Genomic DNA, 25,169 nt, shown 5'->3' with positions numbered 1-25,169 from the left:
ATTCTAAGCATGGTTTTTATGTTTAAAATGTCTCCCCAATTGTATACATTACCGTCCATGTGCAATAATGAGTTCCATGGCTTCATCCACTCTTGCTCTCAGAGAATCTTCACTTGCTAGAAGCAGCAGCAGCTGAGCTGGGGATAATTCCAACAGCATGCCAGTGATTTTACTTGCAAACGCCTATAAGTGACAAACAAATGTTACTTGCCTCTACTCTGAAACCTCTTGTCTAATCAGCAATCTTTTATCAGAAGAAAATGTAAGAAACCTGGATGACAAACAAAAACTTCTGAAAGTATTTTATTAAATTGGAAGCATAATTATGGAGAACTCTGGTAGGGCATTAATATTTTATGCACTAGGGGTTTTGTTAAAGCTAGCTTAATATTTGTTGACAAGCCTTTTTAAATGGTTTTTGACATCCATGGGTAAACGTATGATATCCATGAGTAAACAAAAAAAAATTCAATTTCCCTTTTTTTCCCTTCCTCATCTGAGAGCTAGAAACATTGTTTCATTTAGGGTAGGAAAAAAAAGGAGGGAAGAAGTGAAGCAGGGAGGAGAAAGAAAAAGACGCCTATATTTAAGGCTAATAATTGGTTTTCTCTGTTTTCTTATTCTTTTGCTTATTAACACGTACATATAGTTATGTATAAAGACAAACAAAAACCACAACTAGGTTATGTTTCGTATTATATGAAAGAAACCTCTAACAGAAAATTCAAAATAACATCTTCCTGCAATACTTATCAACAGTAAAGTTTACTCTGCAATGTGTTCTAGCTACAACTTGATAATAAAGTTAGACTTAAAAAGTAACAATAATTTGTGCAAATAAATATAATATACAGATAATTCCTTAGCACACAACTGAACTTACTAAGCAGAATGCAAACCTGGCATAGGTAGAAAATAAACACAAAATTAAACCGCATGTTGCTTCTTTCCCTCTTAAGCTTCCTTTTTACTGCAGTCCTCAACCACATGGCTTTCCAGCAGCTGACAACTTTTTAAAATAGCCGCCTTCATTCAAACACAAAAATGGCATGGCCAGTTAAGAGGTGGCTGAGTACACCGTACATACTGGTTGCATCGCTTGTACACGGGGATAAAGCCTCTCTCCGAGTGCCTGACGATGTGCTGGCAGAGGATCAGGATCATCACTAGGATTTCCTTCCGAGGCTGGTCTGAAGGGCCTAGTGTCGATGGAAAGCTGTCTTCGAAAGTCCCTGAAAGATGAATAAAAGCCCTTATGACTTCATCTCCCTTGTCTGCAAAATGAAAATACTGGCACGACAAGTAACGAAGTTGGAAAACCAAAGCATATAGTTAGCTCCAACTGTGGTACCAGGGTGAAAGAAGCCAAAAGAATAATGGATGGGAATGAAAGATTATCTAGATTTTGTCACTTGAAAATCTATAAATCTGCAATGCTTAGATTAATTTGATTCTAAGGGAAAAGGACCTTAAAATACTGGAACTCGTGGACATTTTAGTCAAAAGTAAAATGCCACCTATCCTAACAGGTTTAAATAACACAATTGCCACAATTAAAATTCTCTAACAAATTTGGGAAAGCATGATAGGAAGTTAATAAAAATTTCAAAAAATTAGGAACTTGAGTGGGATAAATAAAAAGCCAATATAATTTCAACTGCCCCTGGGTTTTTAAAGCAGAATATTTTAATAATAGACTATTTCAGTTAAAATACCTATATCCAATTATTAAAACTTTCATGTTCTAAAAGTCAGTGATTGAGACTCTTATTTACAGGCCTACTTCCAATTCACCCAAAAAGATGGTATTCAATAAAAGATACAAAATCATCTCACCTATCCCGATCTCTCCGAGAACCTGCCCGCAAGCCACTACTCCTCCTCATTTCCCTTTCTCTCTCCCTTTCCCGATCCCTCTCGCCTCTGTTCCTTAATCTCTGCATTAAACCTGGAAAAAAAAAAAAAATATGAAATACACTTTGTTTAGATGAATGTAAATGCAACTTCTCTAAATGCTAAACTTAATGTGAGGACATGAGACAAACATAATGAGAACATGACAACAGAAGATCATCTTCCTAATAAGCATCTGTGTTAGTGCCTTTCTGTCATTCTCCATATGGTTTCCTGGAGGGTTGGGGGGTGATTCTGCAGAATCACCTGGTAGGTAAAAGACGTTCATTCAGTATTAATGAATTTATCACCTTGTCACGTCAAAGCTGTGAAGTACTATGTAGCAACTGGGGATATGTTAGTTTTACCATATATAATGCTGAGATTTCTTACATGATTAGGGTCATATTTGAATATCTTCTCTATTCTTAGTTTTGGGGATTAAGCATTATAGCCACCCAGCTATTATTCTTTTTTAAACCAGGGTATGCGGAGTTCCTGTTGTGGCGCAGTGGTTAATGAATCCGACTAGGAACCATGAGGTTGCGGGTTCGGTCCCTGCCCTTGCTCAGTGGGTTAACGATCCGGCGTTGCCGTGAGCTGTGGTGTAGGTTGCAGACGCGGCTTCGGATCCCGCGTTGCTGTGGCTCTGCTGTAGGCCGGTGGCTGCAGCTCTTATTCGACCCCTAGCCTGGGAACCTCCATATGCCGTGGGAGCGGCCCACGAAATAGCAAAAAGACAAAAGAAAAAAAAAAAAAAAAAAAAAAAAAAAAAAACAGGGTACGATTTCCTAAAAGGTGTGCAGAAAAGCTATTTCTGAAATGTCATGACTTCCCAGATTTCCTCATTCATCACAACTAACACTTTCTTTTTATTACAGGACTATAAAGTCAAATGGTAAAACTAACGATCAAAGGCTGGGGTACTCCCCATCTTTTCATCTTCAATTCTTTCCAGAGCTCATTCAGCTTTTATGGTAGCAGTTTATAGAACCCCAATAAGATACACCTGCAGCCTAGGTAAAACACAAGATTCTGCTCGTAAACCCCCCCCCCAAATACCATACCCGTTCATCTACAAGACTGACAATCTTCTGCCCCTACCTTACGTGAATCCCCAGTGTCACCTCCTTAAGGCTTTTGTAGTTTTCACAGGTTTTTAACATGTTAATTATAATCTTGAAAATTAGGTAAGAATTCTAATCCCAAAAGTGCTGATCCTCAAGGAGGGAGAGCTTGCACCATGATGTTAATATAGGAAACCTTATTACGAAAAAACAAAGTCTTGCTAAATTAAACAGTGAGGTTAGTGACACAGCCAATTTAATTTGGTTACAAGCTCCATCTCACTGGGGACTAAGGACAACTCTGCAAATCATACTTTGAAAAGCACTGCTCTGAATAATATTTTCTTCTCAGTATCTGTACTAATTAAATACATAGATTGGAGAAATCCTGCAGCCTACTCTTTGAATTTTTATAATACCATAGGTCGTAAACCTCCCATTTCCCAAACATTATAATTGAGATACAAAATTCAACAGTATAATCACAAAATTAATGTGGCAGCAAAGAGGAAACTGCTAAATTGTCGAATAGAACAGGTTTTTTTGGTTGTTTTTTCTTTTGGCCATGCCTGAGGCATGCAGAAGTTCCCAGGCCAGGGATCAAACCCGTGCCATAGCAGTGACGATGCTGGATCGTTAACCCACTGAGCAGGGAACTCCTAGAGTAGTTTAAACAACATGAAATTATTAATCTAGAATAAAACAGTATAAAAATGTAAATATACATTAAAGCTCTCCCACTCTAAACACATTATTTTGATCGAACAGGAAAGATTTTTATGTGCTCGTTGGCTCTATAGCACTTACTTGTATGAGTGCCTTTGTTCGCATTTTGGATACAATCTAGATTTGGCAGTTTTTCATTTGACAAAAAAGCCTGTGCAATGGCTGTATAAAAACTTCGTGCCACACCACTGCCCTCTCCTGGTTCATCCTTAAATGTAACTTTTACTCTGTGTACAGCCATAGGTGTAGTTGCACATCTTCGACCAAAGTGATTGTTAAGTTGCCTCATGGTCTGCTGAATAAGAAGATCTCGATCTCGATCAACCTATTAAAACACACCAAAAAGCAGTAAATTCAGTGTTGGAAACCACTTTGAAATTTTTCTACGTAAAATCTGAAAATCTAATTTTAGCCTTTCCTTGAGAGTTGAAGTAGCTGTGAAGTATTTGGCTTCTCAAAAGCTTACGTAGTTCAAATAATACTCTAAATCATACAAGAATATCTTACATTAAATCAGGATAATGAAATTTAGCTCAATTCTAACATTTTCTTAAAAGGTCTACTAGAAAACAGCAGTTTATCTGGTTGGGGAATATAGCAGGATAAATTGCAAGTAGATCAAAATGTAAATGTTAAAAAAAAAAAAGTAAATCCTAGAAGAAATCATAGGATATTCCTTTGGTGACAATACTATAACAAAGTAAAAGAAAAATGACAGATTGGGGAAAATGCTTTCACCTTCTATCACTGACAAAAATTGTACTGAATAGTATAAATTCATGAATATCATCTTGACTATTCTAAAAAAACTGAGGAAAAAAAACAATTCAATAGGGACAATGGGCAAGAAATACCAACAAACAGTTTCCAGGAAAAAAAAAAAAAAAAAGCCGTAATATATGAAACAGTGCTTTTTAACTTTGCTCATAGTAAAAGAAATCCAAATTAAAATTACACAGAGATGCCATTTTTTTTCCTATCAGATTGGCAAAAATCTAAAAAAATGTAACAATAAACTGCTGGCAAGACTTTGGAGAATTAGGCCTTCTCGGGTTGATGTTGAAAGTGCGAAAACATACAAACATTACGTAGAAGAATTTGCCATTATTTGGCAAAATTAATATACACATGCCCTTAAACCCTTGTCTAGGACTCTATCTTGAGGACATACTAACCAAAGAGAGAAACACACAAGATGCTAATCATCACACCACTATTTGTAACAGTGAAAGACTGGAAACAAGTCCAAATGTCTATCATTAGGAAACTGGTTGAAAAAAAGTGATACAACCATAAAATCAGTACTAGCACTAGGTGGTCAGAAAGAGAAGGCGGAACACCTTCTCTCTGGGGTATACTATTAACTGTAAAAAGCAAGGGGGAGAACAGGTCAGAGCATGCTTGGGGTGGGGAGTTGGAGAGAGGGATGAGTAACGAATACACATGTGTTTTTTTTTTTTTGAAAGGGGGGTGGGAAATAAGCTAAAACAAAACATCTTGAAAGGGATAATAGGAGCACACAGTAAAAGAGACAGAATGGAAACTAGATTTCTGAATACACCCTTCTTCTATAGAGAGAGAGTACAACTGTAGATATGTTACATTGATTATGAACTAACAAAATCAAAAAGAGGAGAGAAGTTCCCATTGCGGCTCAGCGGGTTAAGAACCCAATGTTGTCTTGGTGAGGACATGGGCTCAATTCTTGGCCTCTCTCAGTGGGCTAAGGATTTGGCATAGCCACAAGCTGTGCCATATGCTGCAGATATGGCTTGGATCTAGTGTGGCTGTGGCTGTGGCTGTGGCACAGGCCTGCAGCTGCAGCTCCGATTTGACCCCTAGGCCTGGGAACTTCCATAAGCTTCAGGTACAAATGAAAAAAAAAGGGGGGGGAGGAGAGAACAATCCCTAAAAAATGGAAGCAAAATGAAACAAAAGGCCCTAATTGTGTGGAGATGAGAGGGGAGGCAGCAAAATCACACTAAGGAATTTTTCCAGTAACTTTAAAATACTGTAATTTGGAGTTCCCGTCTAGCCTTGAGGTTAAGGATCTGGCATTGTCACTATTGTGGCACAGGTTTGATCCCTGGCCAGAGAATTTCCAGATGCTGAGGGTATAGCCAAAAGAAACATTAAGAAGAATAAACAAGAAAACAATATAATTTGCCTTTACATCCCCAAAGGGATATGCTCTAAAAACAAAAACAGCAAATAAATTTTAATCTATTTTTAGTAACTGTTTTGATGGTGGTAGTTGATGTTGTGATTCTAAGACTGTTGTATAAGTGCTGTAGGATAAAGGCAAATGAGTACCTTAGTGTTGCTGGGAAGCTAGATATTAGTCTATTCAGAAGAAAGGAAGTAAAGAATAAAAGGTGAAAATAAAACAATGCTGTGGTCCTAAATCTTGACTTTGAACTGGGAATATCAGTATGAACTCGATACAATTTTTTTCATTTTTTGAAGGAGCATTTCCTAGTTCTACCCACTAAAACTCCTAGAAACAATGCTAACTTGATAGGCAGTGAGCAACCTAGAACCCAGATTATGATCTCAAAATAAAATTTCCTGCTAAAAGGAACCATCTCCTGAAGCATATTTAGCTCTCTGATAGAAAATAAGACAAAATGGAACATACCAAAAAGTAAGGAAGTTATTTAACAAAGATTACTGGAGTCGTGTCAAAAGGACTCACGAACCAAAAAAGACCCAGGACTTCCATTAGGCAAAGAAAAGATAATCTGAGCATCAATGGATGAAGCACATCAAAAAAGTTTAAATCCATGTGTTGATGACATAGCAAACCAACTACCAGACATCAAACCAACTACCAGACAGTCAACTATTCTAAATGTGGTGATTATCATTTGTTTTCTTTAAATTTTTAATTACATAGACTATATCCCTAAGCAAGATTATTTTTTTATTTTTAAACTTTATATAAATGGCATATTATATGTAGAGTATGACAAAATCTAAATACCTTTACCTCAAGTGATAAATCTCTTGACTGTTGATTTCTTAGTTTTTCCATTTCTCTACGGAATTTTGATTCTTTTACTTCGAAACCACCCAATTCAGTTAGGATCTTAAAAAACAAACAAACAAAAACCCAAATGCATGACAAAATCATTCTCTGAAATATGTTCTTATCAGGCAGAACAGAATGTGAAGTGCTCGAAATACATACTGATCCAGGTTCTGCTCCAACATCTTCCATGAATACCCTGCCGAATAGTTCTAAAGAAAGGCGCCAACGTCCTAGCAGCATATCGTGGGAAATGACCATTCCCATGAAGCTACACTGTGGCCTGTAAGAAGTTTAAAGGGAGAAGGGGAACAATTTAGCTAACTCTAGAAATTTCCTGGGTTTTGTCAAAAACAGTCATTTACTTGGTCCTTTAATATTCTGAGATCTTAAGTAATTCAAAACCACACTCTTTACTAGAGAACTTTTCTATAGCTAGTCATTCTTTGAAGAACTCATTTTTACTCTCTTGTTCCTTCTGTCCTTTATGTAATAAGGATACATCTCCAGGTTGCCTCCTATCTTCATCTTTAATTTCACCTCCTTAAAGTCCAGGGTTCGTCTCCACCAGGTGATTCCCAGATCTCTCTTTAGTTCAAACTTTCATAATGGACAAGAATTTCACTGTGTGAAATGCACCCAATTTCAATCATACTCTACTCAAACGCAATACGGTGAAACTGAGTATGGCCTCTTCACTATAACGACGCTGCCTGCTGATGTCTTTCAGTAGTACCACCTATTTTCCTATTGCATGGACTTGAAAGTTTTTAATTTATTCTTCCTTTGGCTCCTCTAAAGTGATCAAGTCCTTTATGGTTTTCTTTCATCCTCGAAGGCAACATTCTACTTCAGCCTCCTTTTTAAAACTTTTTTAAAGCACCAGCCAGAACGAATAACAGCTTGTCTCTCTACCTCTAATTCTTCTTTCCTTCAATCCATCTGCTTCTACACATTCTAACCGTCTCGGCACCATATTGTCTCTAGGAAGCTTGGACCATCCTAGTCCACAATTTTTCCTTATCTTTTATGGGTGTCACACTGTGTACATAAGGTGCATATAGTTTCCTAAACTAACTTAATTGCAAAAAAAAAAAAAAATTATCTGACATTACACAACCAAAATGGATAGAGCATAAGGCAGATACTCATCAAATCATTAGGTGATTAGCCATACTGAACCACAGTATGTACTGGTAAATTTTGAGGGGAAAGCCAAGAACCTACTTCTTGTAAGAGACTTACTAAATGTGAAACTGGCAAAGGAGTGAGACCTAGCAAGTGTGAAAGTCACAAATCTAGAAAGTTCTTTTTTTCACATGCTCGTTTCCCATAGCTAAGCTCTTGCCAACAAGTATACAACCGGCAATGTGACATGGATATATACCTTAACTCAGTACTGAACACTAAAAAAGAGTCAGAAAAATGAAACGAGAAGAAAAATCAGAATGCCAATCAATGCCAAAATACCAAAAAGCCAAAAATCCAGAGAAGACTCTAATTTAATATTAAAATATCCAATTATAAACTAGGGGGGAAAAGTACCTTTTCACCCTATTATTTATCTACAAATGCAATACAAAGAAAATTATAAATTTTCTAAATAAAAATTCTTACAAAAATCTTAACAGCATAAATAATGGAATTGAAACACTATCTTCATTTAGCAAATACCTGAAAGACGTAAGAGGTGGCCCTTCACTTTCAGTCAGTCCTATTTCTGCTAGTAAACTGCTTTTCAATTGTGCAGCAAGATCATGAGCAGATGGCCCTGGTTTTGAACTCTCAGCTTCTTCTGGCACCACATTCTGTTCTTCCCCTTCCTTTTTTTGCCGATTTTGCATGTTCATTACATTTTTCAAATTGGCAGCGTAAGACATTTTAGTTGGAAGGACCTGTGAATTTTTACATTTAAATGTTAGATATTAAAAACTGACTAGATTTCCTTTTCAACTCACTAGAACTCCACAGAAATCACATGGGTGTTAAATAATTCCTTTCTGGTGCTTCAAATACAAAGGTGAAACCTATTTCTTTTCTATCCCTTGGCTGAGCACAAATTTCAGTGCATTTACCACAGCAGCCTCAGAGAACATTTAAAGGTATCTTTATAATATCTGTAGTGTATTTTTATAATATATTTAAGTGTCTTCCCCTTTATCACTTAGATAATAAAAAAATTCTATTCAACTACATGTCTTCTATATGCCTGTTCTTAAACGTGTTACTATGTCTTCATTGGAAAATCAGCATGTATAATTTTAGACTATCAAATCAGACTTTTATCTAAAACTAGATCTGTCACTTAACTAGCTGTATAACAACAGACAGTCCCACATGAAATTTACGTAATTTCTCCAAGCCTTACTCATAAAATCAGGATAATAATGTCTTCACCCAACGTGGTTATAAAAATTTATTGAGACAGTGCCCAGGAGATAGAATTATTCAACAAATGTTAGGTATCATTATTAATATTACTTTACTTATTCATATGCTAGATTTAAATAGAAAAGTTACACACCAATATATGTTCATACATACAAAAATTAAAATTTTCAGCAGCATTACAACAATCAACTCTGAAACAGGCAAAGCACATAATAAAACTGCCACCATACAGGTGAAATAACCTGACATACAGCATGTTAGTTCCAAAGCAGGCCTAACAACACTACTGGAATTCCTTTAATTATGTCCCAAGGCAAGAATTTCAGATACTTCTTTTGTCTGAGTAAATACAATATTCTGAATTAATGAATTTCCAAAAATTTGGATGCTAAGTGTTCAACTCAAAAACATCATATTGCAAAGATTTTGACTACCTTACCTCAAGGCAGTTTCTATCCACTGTGACCTCCATTAAGCATTTCCCACTACTGGCAGATGAAGAATAAAGTCCCTGACTTGGGCGGCCAAAAAGATCCTCCTTTCTAGCATTTGGCTGGAATTGTAACCAAAAATATTATAGTTACATTGAATACTTAAAAAAAATTAAGTCAATAAAAAGAAACCTTAAGGCTAGTTTATTTAAATCACCTGCAACAGATGTGGCTGATCAGCCAAGGGGATGGCCTCAGCCAGAGGCACCTCAAATGGATTTGGGGGTATACACCCAAGGAACGTCATGGAGTCTGAGCGTCGGAAAAATGGATGGTTTTGGCCAGTTTCTGCAGGAAGAGAGTCATCATCCTTATCATTCAAAGTAGCACCTAAACACAGAGAGATAAAATGTTTTTTTAGAAAAATTAATTATTGGGGAAGGGTAAAAGAATCTTCATCTGCTCAGTCCAGAATTCCTGTCATCTCTTTATAAAATTTAAGTGCCAATCAAACACATGTTAATAGTCCAAATATTTTAAAGTGATAATTCAAAATATTAGCTTAGAATTGTTATAGTGACAAATTTTTATTTATGTGTAGTTTAACATAAGATATTTGCAAAAAAATATCACGCAGTAACAAATACTGTTCCATTTTGCATTGGAAAGACACTATCCATATCCGCCTCTATCTCTGTAGAGATTCAGACCTGACTACAGCTAGTTTTCTGAGCGTAGGTGGGGCCTGGCTCACTGATGACTCCAAAAGGAAGAGATGGTAAGGAGCTAAAATTTGAGCCTTTGCTTACTTCTAAGTTCTGCTAACATTATAAGAAGACAGCAGAGGAGTTTCCGTTGTGGTGCAGTGGTTAACGAATCTGACTAGGAACCATGAGGTTGCAGGTTCGATCCCTGGCCTTGCTCAGTGGGTTAAGGACCCGGTGTTGCCGTGAGCTGTGGTGTAGGTCGCAGAAGTGGCTCAGACCCCACGTTGCTACGGCTCTGGCGGCTATAGCTTCCATTAGACTCCTAGCCTGGGAACCTCCATGTGCCGTGAGCAGCCCTAGAAAAGGCAAAAAGACAAAAAAAAAAAAAGAAGAAGATAAACAGAGAAATATCTGGACAGCTCATGCATCCCAAAAGGAAATCAGCACACCAACACCAACTCCCGTGAGTGGAACAAAACCTTTAGCAGTGCTTGCTTATAGTATGCCATGAAAATAGTGATAAGCTATGGCTGGATTCTCAAAAAGATAGCTGTTAGGTAAGCTGTCCTTCCCAGGGCTGAATAAAAATACTAGCCGATAATAAGAAATAAGTAAGTGGACTATTTGATCCCAATATAAAAACATTTTCATTCTACCTGAAATAACACTTGAAAACTATAAAAGAGTGTAAAAGACCCCAGAATTTCTTGAGTTTAGAATATTTTCGCTTCCTGTGAAATCAGATTGTCATGATCATTATACAACTACAGATGTGATAAATTCGAGTAATAAAAAAATTAAAAAAAAAGAATATTTTTCTCTTTCCTTATTGCATTAATTGTTGCATTTTGATAAAATTTGGGAGCTATCAATGGTATTTTCCATTTCCTGGACTCAATCTATTTTGCATCAGTATTATCAAAGGTTCTGCTAAGACTTTATTTAAATGTATGCATTACCTACACACTCCAAGACTAAAGGTCAATATAAAACTAAGAGAAATGCAAAGGAGAGATATGAAATCAAAATAGAAAAAATATCAATTGTTGAAAAGTTCCTAATATTTTTAACTTCATCCTTATTTATGAAGTAATTAATGCAAGGATATATAAGGAAAAATGGACAGAAAATGCAAGAAACGGGACATAGAGAAGAAAAGAGAAATTCCCACCCAGACAGAAAATAATGAAGTTAAAAAGCTTGAAGGGGAAATACTGAGGCAGCCATTTCTTGAAGTAGATTAGCAGATTTTCTGTACACTAACTTTGATTGGTGTCATCATCATTTTCATGTTCTGAATCTTCATTATCAATACCCAGTTCCAAGAGTTCTCGTGTCCTTTAAAAAGACAAGTGAGTCATTTTACATGAAGTATTCGTGCTGTATGAACAGGAGCAAAGGCGATAAGAACTATATAAGCAAAAAATACTGAAAAGGTGAGTTTAGTATCTAACCAATTTCAAGCACTGTGCTGTGATAAACTTCAGATTCTGGGAATGGCAGATGTTTGGCCAAATGTACTACACTGACTAAACAGGCTCAATAAAGGTAAAAGGCTCATCATACCATCAAACAGTGCGTGCTTACACAAACTCTAATCAAAAACATGATAAACAAGCAGGACAAACTCCTATTTCAAAAGCAGAAAGCTTAACTGGATTCTTAGGTTTCATATTTTAGGTGAGGAGTAGCTATGGAGAAAGGCGGAACAGGCTCGAGCCCATCTTTCCACATGAAATATTCCTGTGCTATTTATTTCTCTTTTGCAATGTTCTCCTTATTCCAAAAATCCGATGATGTACTAATGGAGACCACACCAAACAGCTATTTCTCATATCAAACTCACGGCAAGTATGGATACCTTTTGCGTTCCAGCTGAGGTGTATCCAATGTTGTCTGCTGATTCATTGCTTTAATCCAATATATAAGGGCTTGAAAAACATATGCCACATGCTTCAATGAGCAAACATCCAAAACTGGAAGAACATCAGAATGCTCATCGTTATGGGACCGCATCAATGACAGAGCATAATTTAGGAAGTCCCCTCGAGCTGACATCATTCCTTGACGGGCACTAAGCAACGTGGCACGTCTATAGGAATAAAAAGAAAAATATCTATAAAAAGAATGTAAGTGTGAAATTTACCACTATTATAAATAGGCAAAATTAGGAACCGAGAATACCCATAAATAAAAAACCATCAAGCCTAGGCTCTGCTTTAGAAATATAACCGCTGGGAGTTCCCGTCGTGGTACAGTGGTTAATGAATCCGACTAGGAACCATGAGGTTGCAGGTTCGATCCCTGGCCTTGCTCAGTGGGTTAAGGATCTGGCGTTGCTGTCAGCTGTGTCGTAGGTCACAGATGCAGCTTGGATCTGGTGTTGCTATGGCTATGGTATAGGCCGGCGGCTACAGCTCCGATTCAACCCCTAGCCTGGGAACCTCCATATGCCTCAAGTGTGGCCCTAGAAAAGACCAAAAAAAAAAAAAAAAAAAAAAAAAAAGAAATATAACCATTGTGTTTTATTACAGTACTGTACATTTATAAAGGAAAGGAATCCCAGTGTCCCTTGGAATGGCAGAAGGTACTCCTTCCCTAAAACAATGGTTCTCAAACTTCAGTGTCCATCGAAGTCACCTGGAGGGCTTGTTAAAACAGGTTAGTTGGCCCCACCCCTATAGTTTCAGTAAAAATAGGGTAGGGCCCAAAATTTATATTTCTAACGGGCTCTTAGGTCATCGTGATGCTGCTTTCTGAGAATCACGCTTTCCACTTCCTAAAATGACACCAAAAGCACAAGCAACAAAAGAAAACAAAGAGGGCACTGGGCTTTACTCAAAACACGTATGTTCCTCAAAGAACACTTTCAAGAAAGTGAAAAGACAACCCACAGAATGGGACATAATCTCCGCAAATCATGAATCCGATAAGGAACTTGTATCCAGAATATATAACGAATTCCTACAATTCCATAATAAAAACAAAAGCCAATTAAAAATGGACAAAGCATCTAAACAGATGTTTCTCCAAAGAAGATATGCAAATGGCCAATAAGCACATGCAAAGATGCTCAACATCATCAGCCACTAGAGAAACGTAAATCAAAACCACTTCATACCCAAGAGGATGGCCATAACCCAAAAGACAGATAAGCGAAAGCTTCATTCAGCAAGGAGGTGGACAAGGTGGAACCCTTATACACCACTACTGGGAATGTAAACTGGTGCACCCGCTCTGGAAAAGAGTCTGGCAGTCCCTCCAAAGGTTAAAGAGAGTTACCATATGATCTAGCAATTCCACAACTAGCTACATACCCAAGATAATCAAAAATACATGTCTATACAAAAAATGTTCATAGCAGCATTATTCATAATAACCAAAAGGTTATTACTGTAGCCAAAACAAATACCCATCAACTTATGGATGGAAAAACAAAACGAGGCATGGAATATTGCTAGTCCTGATGTATGCTAAACACGGATGAACCTTAAAACTACTTTGCTAAGTAAAGAAACCAGGCAAAAAACACCATATACTGTATGATTCCATCGATATGAAACATCCAGAATAGGCAAATCTATAGAGAGAGAGAGAGTAAATCAGTGGTTGCTTAAGAATTAGAAAGTGGGGAGTTCCCGTCGTGGCGCAGTGGTTAACGAATCCGACTAGGAACCATGAGGTTGCGGGTTCGATCCCTGCCCTTGCTCAGTGGGTCAAGGTTCCGGCGTTGCCGTGAGCTGTGGTGTAGGTCACAGACGCGGCTCGGATCCTGCGTTGCTGTGGCTCTGGCGTAGGCTGGCAGCTACAGCTCCGATTCAACCTCTAGCCCGGGAACCTCCATATGCCGCAGGAGCGGCCCAAGAAATGGCAAAAAGACAAAAAAAAAAAAAAAAAAGAATTAGAAAGTGGGAGGGAAATGGGAGGTAACTGCTAATAGGTATGAAGTTTCTTATGGAAAAGAATAAAATATTCCAATATTAACTATGATGATGGTTTCACAGCTGTGAATATACTAAAAACTATGAAACTGTACACTTTACTTTTTTTCTGGCTACACCTGTGGTATACAGAAATTCTCAGAGCAGGGATCAAAGCCACGCCACAGCAGTGACAACAAGCTGCTACAATGACAACGCCGAATCCTTAACCACTAGGCCACCAGGCAACTCCTGAAACTGTACAGTTTAAATGGGTGAATGTATGACATATGAACTACATCTCATTAAGCTATTATATTAGAGTGAGAGCAAGAGAGAAAAGGGAACCACATCACCAATAAAAATCTTTTATCAGAAATCTGTGTTGTCTGGGTTAGTAACCAGCCTGATGAGGACAGGGCTGTGCCTACTGGTGGAGCAGCTTCCTAGGACAGAAAGCTGCTGCCTCTCAATCTTTATCTCTAATCCTGGTCTCTCTGGCAAACACTCAATTTTGCATACTACAATTCCCACCAAATTCTCTCCCAGTTCTCAACATGTTCAATAGCAAATATGTCCATTTCCATTCTGTTAGATTTTTCTCTTAATTTTCTTATTAGTTATTCAGAATCGAAGTCTAAATGTAAATTCTGAGTCCTCCTGCTCCTTCTCCCAACAAGGCCCTAAATACTGTTTACATGACTTCAACATTAGTAACTGTTACTTCTCTTGTAGACTCAACCACAGTCTTGATAAATTTCCTAAGCAGTCTCCTAGATCCCTGTCTTTACTCCATTTACCGTCCACCCAAAGCAGCAAGGTTGCTTAGCTTGAGCCGCAGCTAGAACCAAATCCAGGACTGAGACTTCAGGTATAGGACACTTTCACTATATAGCACTGCCACCAGTGTTCAATGTTTCAGCTAATTTCTAGACCTAAAAATGGTCATTTATAAGTGAACAGAAAGAACACAACAAATACATAGAGAAACATACTTTCATTATGATTCAACAGGCTGGGGTAGGTAGAAAAAGAAATTTGATTTGATAAACCAAGGAGTAGCTTCAGTAATTACACAGGCTTTCCCCTAACAAACTGTCAAGGATATTCATAGTCAATATATTTCCTTGAATATATGCCTTTCAAGCAGGGCGACTCTGGGGGGTGACACAAGTCTATAGACCACCTACTTCAAAAATGAAGTGTTTAGTATCGGATTCCCAAAACATTTTAAAAGATAACTTGGACTCTAACTTATTTTGCTTCAACTACATAACAATTTAAAAGAAAGCAATGCAAGGCACATATGTCCTCCTTTACAATAGTGAGGTCTTATGTAACAGCAATCAAAAAGCTGTAAATTTCTAGGCCATAAGGGTTCCGTTTAAACATACAAGCATGTGCAAAGAACTTAATACCGTCTGCCTTCGAGGGTTCGTAAACTAGCCTCTTCTCGGGCAGTCATCCTTTCCCTTCGAGCTGAATTCTGAGAAGCATGGAGAGGATGGTTTGGGTGTCCCGGATCACCAGCAGATGCTAATGCTGAACCGTAACGCAACTGAGCTTCAGTAGAATCCATAATACTGACCATCCAGTTCCAGGTGGGAATAAGCTTTTCTTCTACATAGTTCTACAAAGACCAAACTAAAACAGTTAAAACTATCCAGATAAAGTTAAATTCGATAGAGTAGTACGATATAAACATTTAAGTACTCATAACATTAATTCTCAGTATACTGGAATTCTTGTAACAGACAGCAAAAAATACGTCTGAATGAGTAACTTTCCAATGGCTTCATACCTGTAAGTTCACGGCATCCTGGTAGGTCAATTTCACAGCTGCTGGGATCTGAGAGTATACTAGGTGATTATACTTAGGAATAAGGCCCATCAAGTCCGAGATCTGTCTGATGACGATGCTATAAGCCCTGGCTAAACTGCTTGCAGACGTTAAGTAGCTGCTGGCATTGCTAGCTTCCAAAGCAGCTGCTGCAGCTGCGGCACTCGTGCTGATGGTACCACTCCGACGTAAGTTTGAAGGATCGATATAAATCAAACCTGCTGAACTTGCTATATAAAGGAAAGAAGGACAGCCATAATGAGCTAATGTTACGTGCTAATTGTGTTTCTCTAACACAGTATGTATTTAAATGAACAGAAACATCAATTACATTAGCAAATATGGCAAATGAGCATTTTCTTAAACCATGCTAATTTAGGGAGGGGAATGATGAAGGGGATAAGAATTGCTGTAACGTTCTCAACCAGGGGCAATTTTGCCACTGCTCTCCCACGGGGGAACACTGACAATGTCTGCAGACGCTTTTTGGTTGTTACAAAAACGTGGGAGGTGCTATTGATATCCAGCAGGTCAAAGTCAAGGATGCTGCTGAACAACCTACAATGCATCATCGCAAGTAATTTACTCAGCCCAAGGTAGCAATGGTGCAGAGAATGAGAAACCCTGCTGTAAGCATATGTAAATAATTTTTGTATTTGAACTCAGCAAAACAACTATCACGAAACTACTTTGTTCTCTACAGGAACATGCATTATTTTAAAACCTATTTAAGCACTCTTAGAAATACCAAGTTTTCAGACTTGCCTGCAGGCGTGGATGTGCTGGAAGGGGCTGTGCTAGCTGCCCGCTGATGCTGGGTGTTTCGGACAGCCCACTGCATGGAACGGGGGGCCTGGGCGGCACCGTTGGCATGGGAGCTATTGGTGGTTCGCTCTAGTGGCTCATCAAGCATAAAAGTCTCTTGTTCTATGTCGTCACTCTGACTACTGCTGCTATCGGAATCACTTGAGTCATTTGATTGCGAATCGTCTTCGGAAAAGAAGGCAGGAACACTGCTCGCACCTAAATTTTTTTTATTTTTAAAACCAAAACTGTTGTGAATTTGACATTTAAAATTACAGTGTACCCCCTCATTCAGGAAAATACACGTATTAAATAGAATGGCAAGACTGCATCCAAGAGTCCACAAAACCCGTCATTAAAATAGTTGAACTAGAACTGTTTTGAATGAAACTTAAAAATATTATTATTTAAAAACCAGAAAAGCAAAAGAGAAAGAATCATTGAAATAATATTAACCTTCACTAATATCAACAAAGGGATGAAGTTATTAAAAGGGTTAGCCACCCTCGTGCATATCATACTGAGCACAGTCTAACCAATTCTACACCATAGCCTCAGTGTAAGCACGAAAGTTGCTAGGATAAGGACCTACCTGCTTCTGAGCCGGCAGTTGCTGCAGTGACAACACTTCTACGCCCACTAGCATTATCTTGATTGCTATGGTTACTTTCACTGTCACTTTCTGTTTCAGCTGCTGCTAACAAGTCCAGCTCCATGTCACTCCCTAGCAAATATAGTTAAATAATAAGGAAAAAAATGGTACAACTCATTGCGGATCAAGACAGGGTTTGATAAGCCAGAATATTATAAGGTTGGGAACTAGTGGCTCGGTGAGGGGATGGCGGGGGGTATCCAAGAGAAGTGATAAGTACCTGAGTAGCAGAAGAATAATGATTACGTAAACTATGGTACTCAGTGGACACAGATTCAAAGTCTGGCTTGTACAGCCTTATGCAATGTTAGGCAAGGGGACTTCAGCCAGTGGGCGGAGCTCTGGGTTAGGCCCGCCCCTCCATTTTCATTTGTTTTACATACTGGGATTCCAAGAGCAGAAGGGGGTTTAAAATATGTATCCTTTGTATTTCACAGTATACACACGTCAAAACAGATAAAATTATAAATTTTCCCAACATGTGTAGTTTATTCCATACATGTTGGTATGTCAATTCCACCTCCATAAAACTGATCCCGAAAAGTCTGTCCTACGGCTACTAGTAAGAATGGTTATGATGACTGCATAGCAAAAAGGCCAAAATGATAATCGTAACAGAATTTATACACCCTGTATCTAGGAGATGTGAGTGGGAATGGGGGCAATACAGGGAGGACTGAAAGTAATGACACAATGTGTTAGCATGTGGGTGGGATTGTGGGTCATAAGTTTTCCTTTTCTCTAATCTTCAAATACTATGTGGTTATGATTATTTTAGTTTCTGAAAGCCTTTTAAGAAAATAGAAAGTGTAAACCAAAAGGCAAAGGGAAAATGGGATAAATTATTTTGTACATGTAAATATATAAAAGCAAATAGATTTACATGCACGTATGTATACAGCTACCTTCTAAAATTCCGACAGATACTACAGAATCCCCTGGCAGAAAATACATTGAACATTTCATTATACATCAACTACAGCTCTTCTCTGTACTAAGACTTCTTAAGGGTACCTGACCTCTCATACTGAGGAATTTCTCAAATAACCTGCATACCGTCTTCATCATGCTCATCGTGCTGTCCCTCTGCCTCCGCATTTTCTTCCCCGTGTTCTTCCTGTTCGTCATGATGATCCTCTTCGCCAGCCACACCCTCCACCACCTCAACCTAAATCCAGATCTTATTTGTAGACAATCAAAGTACATAATAAACCCACATCTCTACCAGTAGTCCTCCAGAGCATTTAGTAAACTAAAATTCAAAGATGCCTAACTACAGGCAATTTGTAAGCAGTTCTGAAAATTTTCATTTGCTGGCGACAATCTGCTCTCAAATATTATGGTAGCATGTCCCAGTTTATGATTACGGTCCATACACAGAACCTTAAAATTAAAAGTACAACTGTGTGGGGGAGGGTATGCGTTTTTAAACTTTTGCAATTACAAAATTTACATAATAAACATGCAGATTCCTCTCCACCATCAAATACTTTGCACAAAAGTACTAAAATCTTTTACCACTGAGAATAGCTTTTCTGTGAACCCTCAAGTAGAACAAGTTTACCTTTCTAACTTATTATCCAATAAATCAAGGATTATTAAAAAATTTAAAGATGCATAATCACATATAAGAACATATAATAAAAGTCTAAAAGGTGGAAGCATAAACACGTAGCAGCCGTAAGCTCCTCGTAATAACACTTCTAGTGACTACTCTCCCCTTCCTTCCCAAATAAAAGCCTCATCTACCACAATCAAAACAATGAAACCACCTCTTCCACATCTGCTGAAACAATATCATCCTGTTCTTCATCTCTGCCCCGAACAGGCTGTGACTGGCTGATGCGCCTCTGCTGTGGATTCCGGATGATGTAGGACGACTGAGACGGGCTGGAGCTGTAAGGAATCAGGTCATGAGCATCCTGCTGCCACACACAGCTAGACCTTGACGCTTCCCAGTGTTACTCAGTGTGATTCACTGGCTAGGATGCTATTTTGAAACTTCTTGCAAACCGGCAATAATTAATCTACGGTCTATCCGAAAATATGAATCCCAGAGAAATTATTTGACCACAGAGATTTTTTAACTGATAAAACTCAGAATTATTTTTACTCTTTAGGAAGTCACTTCCGATTTGCGTTAGTGCACATACTTTTCTGAGTCCTTTCCACTACAATATTTCTTCAGGGAAGATTTTTTTCTTTTCTATTGCATTTAACACCAGTAGTCTTCAACTTTTGAAGGCTCCAAGAGCAGCATTTATCCACTAATGAGAAAGTGTGCTTCCTACCTTTAACAGACCTGACTACCATGACCTACTTTGCACCGGCTTATTAACCACTGACTTGCTGATGGGTGTGGGGAAGAAAAGAAGTTCAAAAGTATGATTTTAAAATAGAATCGTAACAAAAGATGGGGTGCCTAAATTGTTGTACTCCCCTAAAAATTGGACTCGGGAACAGCCAAGAAAGGACAGATTCCTCCAATATAAAACAAAAGGAAGAACCAGAGAACGCAGTTTAAAATGAAGGTCAGAGATCAGAAGATGGTTGTAAAACAACCCTGTGACCTCTTATTCTTTGTTTACAAATTAAGAAACAGACCAAAAGACGTTAAAGGATCTTTAAGAGTTGACACTGACAGTGTTCTTGCCTCACCTCGGCTGCTCTGAAAAATCAGAATTAAACTAGTTACACGTAAAAAGTCAACTTAGCCACTCTGTTTTCAAATTAATAGAGTATTAGTCTCAACTGCTGTTTAATATTAGAAATGTAAGTAACTGGTAATTTTACAGAGACAGTGAATTACAAAGCATGTTAAGAGGCTAAAAAATATGAAGAGATAATACGTGGTAACTGGTCTTATTTCGGGGACAATTTTATAATGGATAGATATATCAAAGTACTGTGTTGTACAGCTGAAACTAATATGTTAACTACGACTCAACTTTTTAAAAAGGAAAACATGAAAGAGTTCAGGTTATTTCCAAAACTAAGATTTCAATATTAAAATATAGTAGGTCAACATTATGTTAAGCCAAAATTAATGAGTATGTCTTTTTTTTCCTTTTTTTTCTTAGGGCTGCACCCTCAGCATATCCAAGTTCCCAGGCTAGGGGTCAAACTGGAACACAGCTGCTGGCCTACACCACAGCTCCCTGCAACGCTGGATCTCTGACCCACTGAGCGAGGCCAGGGATCAAACCCACATCCTCACTGGATACTAGTCAGATGCGTTTCTCCTGAGCCACGATGGGAACTCCCATTAATGAGTATTTCTTAAAAAACAAAAAATCCTGGAAAAACATCCACAGGAGCACTAGTACACTCTTTAAGAAGTTACTTTAAGAAGTTACATACTTGGTTATTTATGATACTGCCAATACACAAAACATATTATTACTCCCCATTTAGCAATGAGCTTCAGTTTTCTTCACACAATGATTCAATTTTTCCCCACAAGACTTCCTGGCATAATGAAGCACCAATCCTAAAATCCGGTCTCATAGAAGTTAAAATACTTCTAAGTTTGGGGGACTTCTATTTTCAGCAGTTTGCCAGATTATGCAGAGAAATCCCTCTTGATATGCAACACCTAAAAATACTAAATAAAATATTCAAACAAAAACAAAGCAAAACTATCCTAGTGATAAAGGAAAATAATCATACTGAATAAACTTGAGAACAACAGCGCCCCCATATACACCAGAGGTATCTGCTGATGTCTCTTAGACTAGAGTGTCAAGAAGCCATAGGAGAAAGTTTAGGGTCTGAGCGAAACAGAAGTTACACCATAGAAATCCCCTCTTCTGTCCCCTGTCATATACATAAAGCCAAACATAAATCATGAAACAGTAACATGTCTCAAGAGCCTTACCCATCTATACTAGCCACGGCTAGACGGGGACAGGAAAAAAGTCTCTTCAGAGAACTTCTAATTACAAGCCTACACCCACAGAGTTGAGAGCTGCAATTTGCACTGTGAGGTAGAGCGGGCTTCAGTGCTGGTTAATTCAATGCGTCAACACTGTAACACTATCAGTAAGCACCAGGCAAAATCTCTCTCTTCCCTACCATTAAATATATAGAAACACAGGAAAAAGGAAAATACCCATCTAGAATTTTCTCTAAATATCTCTAAACTCTAATAGCTGTGTGACCCTGAACAAGTTACCTACCTACTCTGAACCTCATTTTTCTCATGTTTAAAGTTAGACTGATAGTGGGTATGTATGAGTTACTGGAAATATTACAATAGGCTTTATATTAGACGTATCTGTGATGCTTAAGAAAGTTCCTAGAATTCATACTAAAATTTCACTAAGTTAGTCTTATATGATATGGTTCTCATTCTCTTATGAAGTGTTTATACCAAATAAAAACAGATTGATTAATTAATTAATTAATAAGGGAAGAAGGAATTCCCATCGTGAAGCAGCAGAAACGAATCCAACTAGGAACCATGAGGATGAAGGTTTGATTCCTGGCCTCACTCAGTGGGTTAAGGATCCAACGTTGCCGTGAGTTGTGGTGTAGGTTGCAGATGTGGCTCAGATCCTGTGTTGCTGTGGCTGTGGTGTAGGCCGGCGGCTGCCTCTCCAGTTCGACCCCTAGCCTGGGAACCTCCATGTGCCCTGGGTGCGGCCCTAAAAAGACCAAAAAAAAAAAAAGGAAAAAAAAAAGGGAAGAACGTTTCAAAGAGGTGGAAGGAAGTAACATAAAGAGCAAAGCTACAAACTTTGGAGTTCCCGTCGTGGCGCAGTGGTTAACGAATCTGACTAGGAACCATGAGGTTGCGGGTTCGGTCCCTGCCCTTGCTCAGTGGGTTAACGATCCGGCGTTGCCGTGAGCTGTGGTGTAGGTTGCAGACACGGCTTGGATCCCACGTTGCTGTGGCTCTGGCATAGGCCGGTGGCTACAGCTCCGATTTGACCCCTAGCCTGGGAACCTCCATATGCCGTGAGAGCGGCCCAAAGAAATAGCAAAAAAAGACAAAAAAAGACAAAAAAAAAAAAAAAGCTACTAATTTCAAGACTTCACACTCGGTAGAGTGTTACACGCCATCTACCATCTAAGATATGGGAAAACCCAACCTGGTCAAGTTTGTACTTTATATTTAATACATTCTTGGAACACTGGTCAAAATACCTCACTGGGAGAAGGAAGGATTGTACTATATTACAATGAATATGCCCACAACTATATGTCTATTACTTTAAATATACAGACACACATAATTTTTCAAGCGCTCTCACATGTTCCAAACGATCATGTATTTACACCACTGGAGTGCTTGTGCAAAAGGTTTTAGTGAGCCAATCATGACAGCTCCATGCAAAGAATTAATCAGAATCTGTTATTTGGTAGAAAGTTACCTGCTAGACTGATCAGATGATGGTCGCGGTGGCAGTGGTTCCACCGAAAATAATTCCTCGCTGCCTTGCATGGCATCTATGCTGGTACTTGCCAGAGTAAAGGGTGCGGTTGGGCGCGCGATCCCCATTCTGACAGGAACAATCAGTGATTCGGCTACATTGCACAATTCTTCTACTGCATAAGGTAGCAGTGCTTGGAATACACGCTTGCATTTTCCAATTGGCTGTGGAATAAAGTTGCTGGAGTAAAAAAGGAAATATGAGAATCTTTTGAAACCTTTCAAATACAGAATTTTATCATTATCACAAAAAATGTGTACAAACTGATATGAAAGCCAAAATCAAAAAAATGCCTTACTTTTTCTTTTTAGATGAAGCCATTTCCACACTGAGAATGACAAAAACTCGTGCAACTGATCGCAAAAACCTCATTGTCACAGCAATAGCTTCTTCTCTACGTCCCGGGGTGTATTTGTTTTGGAGTTCTTTCACTAGTGTTCCTAGTAGAGTATCTAAAAGCTTTAAGAACAGTAACTCTATTAATGTTGAGACAATCCCCAAGATGTTTAGACATTCATAAAGCAAAAAGTTTTAACACTTTTTCAATATTAAAATTTCATAATAAAAATAGCAAAACATTTACAATGTTGGTGATTAATTTATGCCACATGCCACCCTTATGCTTGACCTACACTAGGTCTCAAATGTCTGACTTTTTTTTTTTGGTCTTTTAGGGCCACACCCGCAGCCTATGGAGGTTCTCAGGCTAGGCATCAAATCAGAGCTGTCTGTAGCTGCTGGCCTAACCCACAGCTTGTAGCAACGCTGGATCTTTAACCTACTGAGCGAGGCCAGGGATCGAACCTGCATCCTCATGGTTAATTCAGGTTCATTACTGCTTAGCCATGGGGAACTCCATGACTTCTTATTTTTAGTTTCACCATCCTGTGTATATCGATTAAGAACAATGCTTAATATATCACAAGAGAGGAAGAATATGTCTCTCACTAAAGGGTACTTAACAAAACTGCAAAATAGACTCAAATATTTATATTAATCAATTCATAAGTCCATCCCTCTCACTTAACCATTATTACTACTTTCTAGTCTCATTTCTATGCACGGTCTATATCATAAAAGTTATTAACTGCAGAGAATACTCAATTTCATGAGCTATTCTCCCTGTTGTCTTTTATATGTTACTTAAAATAACCTTTGTTTTTAAATTATTGCATTACACTTCAGTGTTCGGGCTGAAATTTGATTCAATAGTCCTCTATTAATGGATCCATAAAGAATTTATTTTTATTTATTTATTTATTTTGGTCTTCTGTCTTTTTAGGGCCACAGCCACAGCATATGGAGGTTCCCAGGCCAGGGGTAGAATCAGAGCTGTAGCTGCCAGCCTACACCACAGCAATAGCAATGCCAGATCCCAGCTGCATCTGCAACCTACACCACAGCTCACGGCAACGCTGGATCCTTAACCTACTGAGTGGTGCCAGGGATTGAACCCGCATCCTCATGAATACTAGTCTTGGTTTGTTAACCAATCAACCATGAGGGGAACTCTAAGAATTTCAGTTTTTTTACATTATTCAGTGACACAGTATTTTTCTTCCTCATATTGTAAATTACTTATTTATGACAATTTTGAAGGGCAATGATAGTTTTATGGCTCTTGACATTGCTAAGTTGTTTTCCAAAAGAGTAGTATCAAATGCATGCCACCTCATCAATGTCCAGGTGTGCCTGGCCATAACCTCTTCAACACTGTGTTTTATGTTTTATACTCTTTTCTAATTTCACAGTGAAAAATGATATTTAAAAAAATTTTTTCACTAAGTTACTATTAATTTTGAATAGTGCTTCTTCTGTTTGGGTTTTTTTTTTTTTTTTTTTTTTTTTTTTTGGTCTTTTTGCCATTTCTTGAGCCACTCCTACGGCATATGGCATTTCCCAGGCTAGGGGTCTAATCCAAGCTGTAGCCACCAGCCTACGCCAGAGCCCCAGTAACATGGGATCCGAGCTGCGTCTTCGACTCACACCACAGCTCACAGCAACACCAGATCATTAACCCACTGAGCAAGGCTAGGGACTGAACCCACAACCTCCTGGTTCCTAATCGGATTTGTTAATCACTGAGCCACGACAGGAACTCTGCTTCTTATATTTTTATACTATTATATTTTTACTACACCCTCGGATTTTTATATAGAATGAAAGGAGCTATCACTGATTAATCTAAAATGAGAAACATAGGGAGTTCCAGCTGTGGCTCAGTGGTAATGAACCCAACTAGTATCCATGAGGACTTGGGTTTGATCTCTGGTCT

The 25,169-nt window shown here is 38.3% G+C and overlaps 1 protein-coding gene across 10 annotated transcripts in view; it reads right to left on the bottom strand.

The window, feature by feature from the left end:
* Positions 1–25,169, bottom strand: part of UBR5 (ubiquitin protein ligase E3 component n-recognin 5) — a 148,717-nt gene that overhangs the window by 13,205 nt on the left and 110,343 nt on the right. For 4 of the 10 annotated variants that reach the window (XM_021089033.1, XM_021089030.1, XM_021089032.1 and 1 more), the window contains exons 33-51: positions 23,193–23,353; positions 22,835–23,074; positions 19,232–19,355; positions 18,516–18,627; positions 17,400–17,531; positions 16,769–17,026; positions 15,965–16,233; positions 15,582–15,793; positions 12,105–12,335; positions 11,508–11,581; positions 9,754–9,926; positions 9,545–9,658; positions 8,389–8,609; positions 6,877–6,997; positions 6,670–6,774; positions 3,768–4,011; positions 1,837–1,948; positions 1,088–1,232; positions 53–183 (exon numbers count right to left, since the gene is read on the bottom strand). In XM_021089033.1, coding sequence (XP_020944692.1) covers positions 53–183; positions 1,088–1,232; positions 1,837–1,948; positions 3,768–4,011; positions 6,670–6,774; positions 6,877–6,997; positions 8,389–8,609; positions 9,545–9,658; positions 9,754–9,926; positions 11,508–11,581; positions 12,105–12,335; positions 15,582–15,793; positions 15,965–16,233; positions 16,769–17,026; positions 17,400–17,531; positions 18,516–18,627; positions 19,232–19,355; positions 22,835–23,074; positions 23,193–23,353 — 3,179 coding nt within the window. The remainder of the gene's footprint in view (positions 1–52; positions 184–1,087; positions 1,233–1,836; positions 1,949–3,767; positions 4,012–6,669; positions 6,775–6,876; positions 6,998–8,388; positions 8,610–9,544; positions 9,659–9,753; positions 9,927–11,507; positions 11,582–12,104; positions 12,336–15,581; positions 15,794–15,964; positions 16,234–16,768; positions 17,027–17,399; positions 17,532–18,515; positions 18,628–19,231; positions 19,356–22,834; positions 23,075–23,192; positions 23,354–25,169) is intronic. The other 6 variants (XM_021089034.1, XM_021089039.1, XM_021089038.1 and 3 more) reach the window with 3 other exon arrangements.

Source organism: Sus scrofa, chromosome 4, assembly GCF_000003025.6.
Source record: "Sus scrofa isolate TJ Tabasco breed Duroc chromosome 4, Sscrofa11.1, whole genome shotgun sequence".
Classification (NCBI taxonomy): Eukaryota; Metazoa; Chordata; class Mammalia; order Artiodactyla; family Suidae; genus Sus; species Sus scrofa.
Note: the sequence above shows the minus strand (reverse complement) of the source record. Positions and strands in the feature narration are given on the sequence as shown.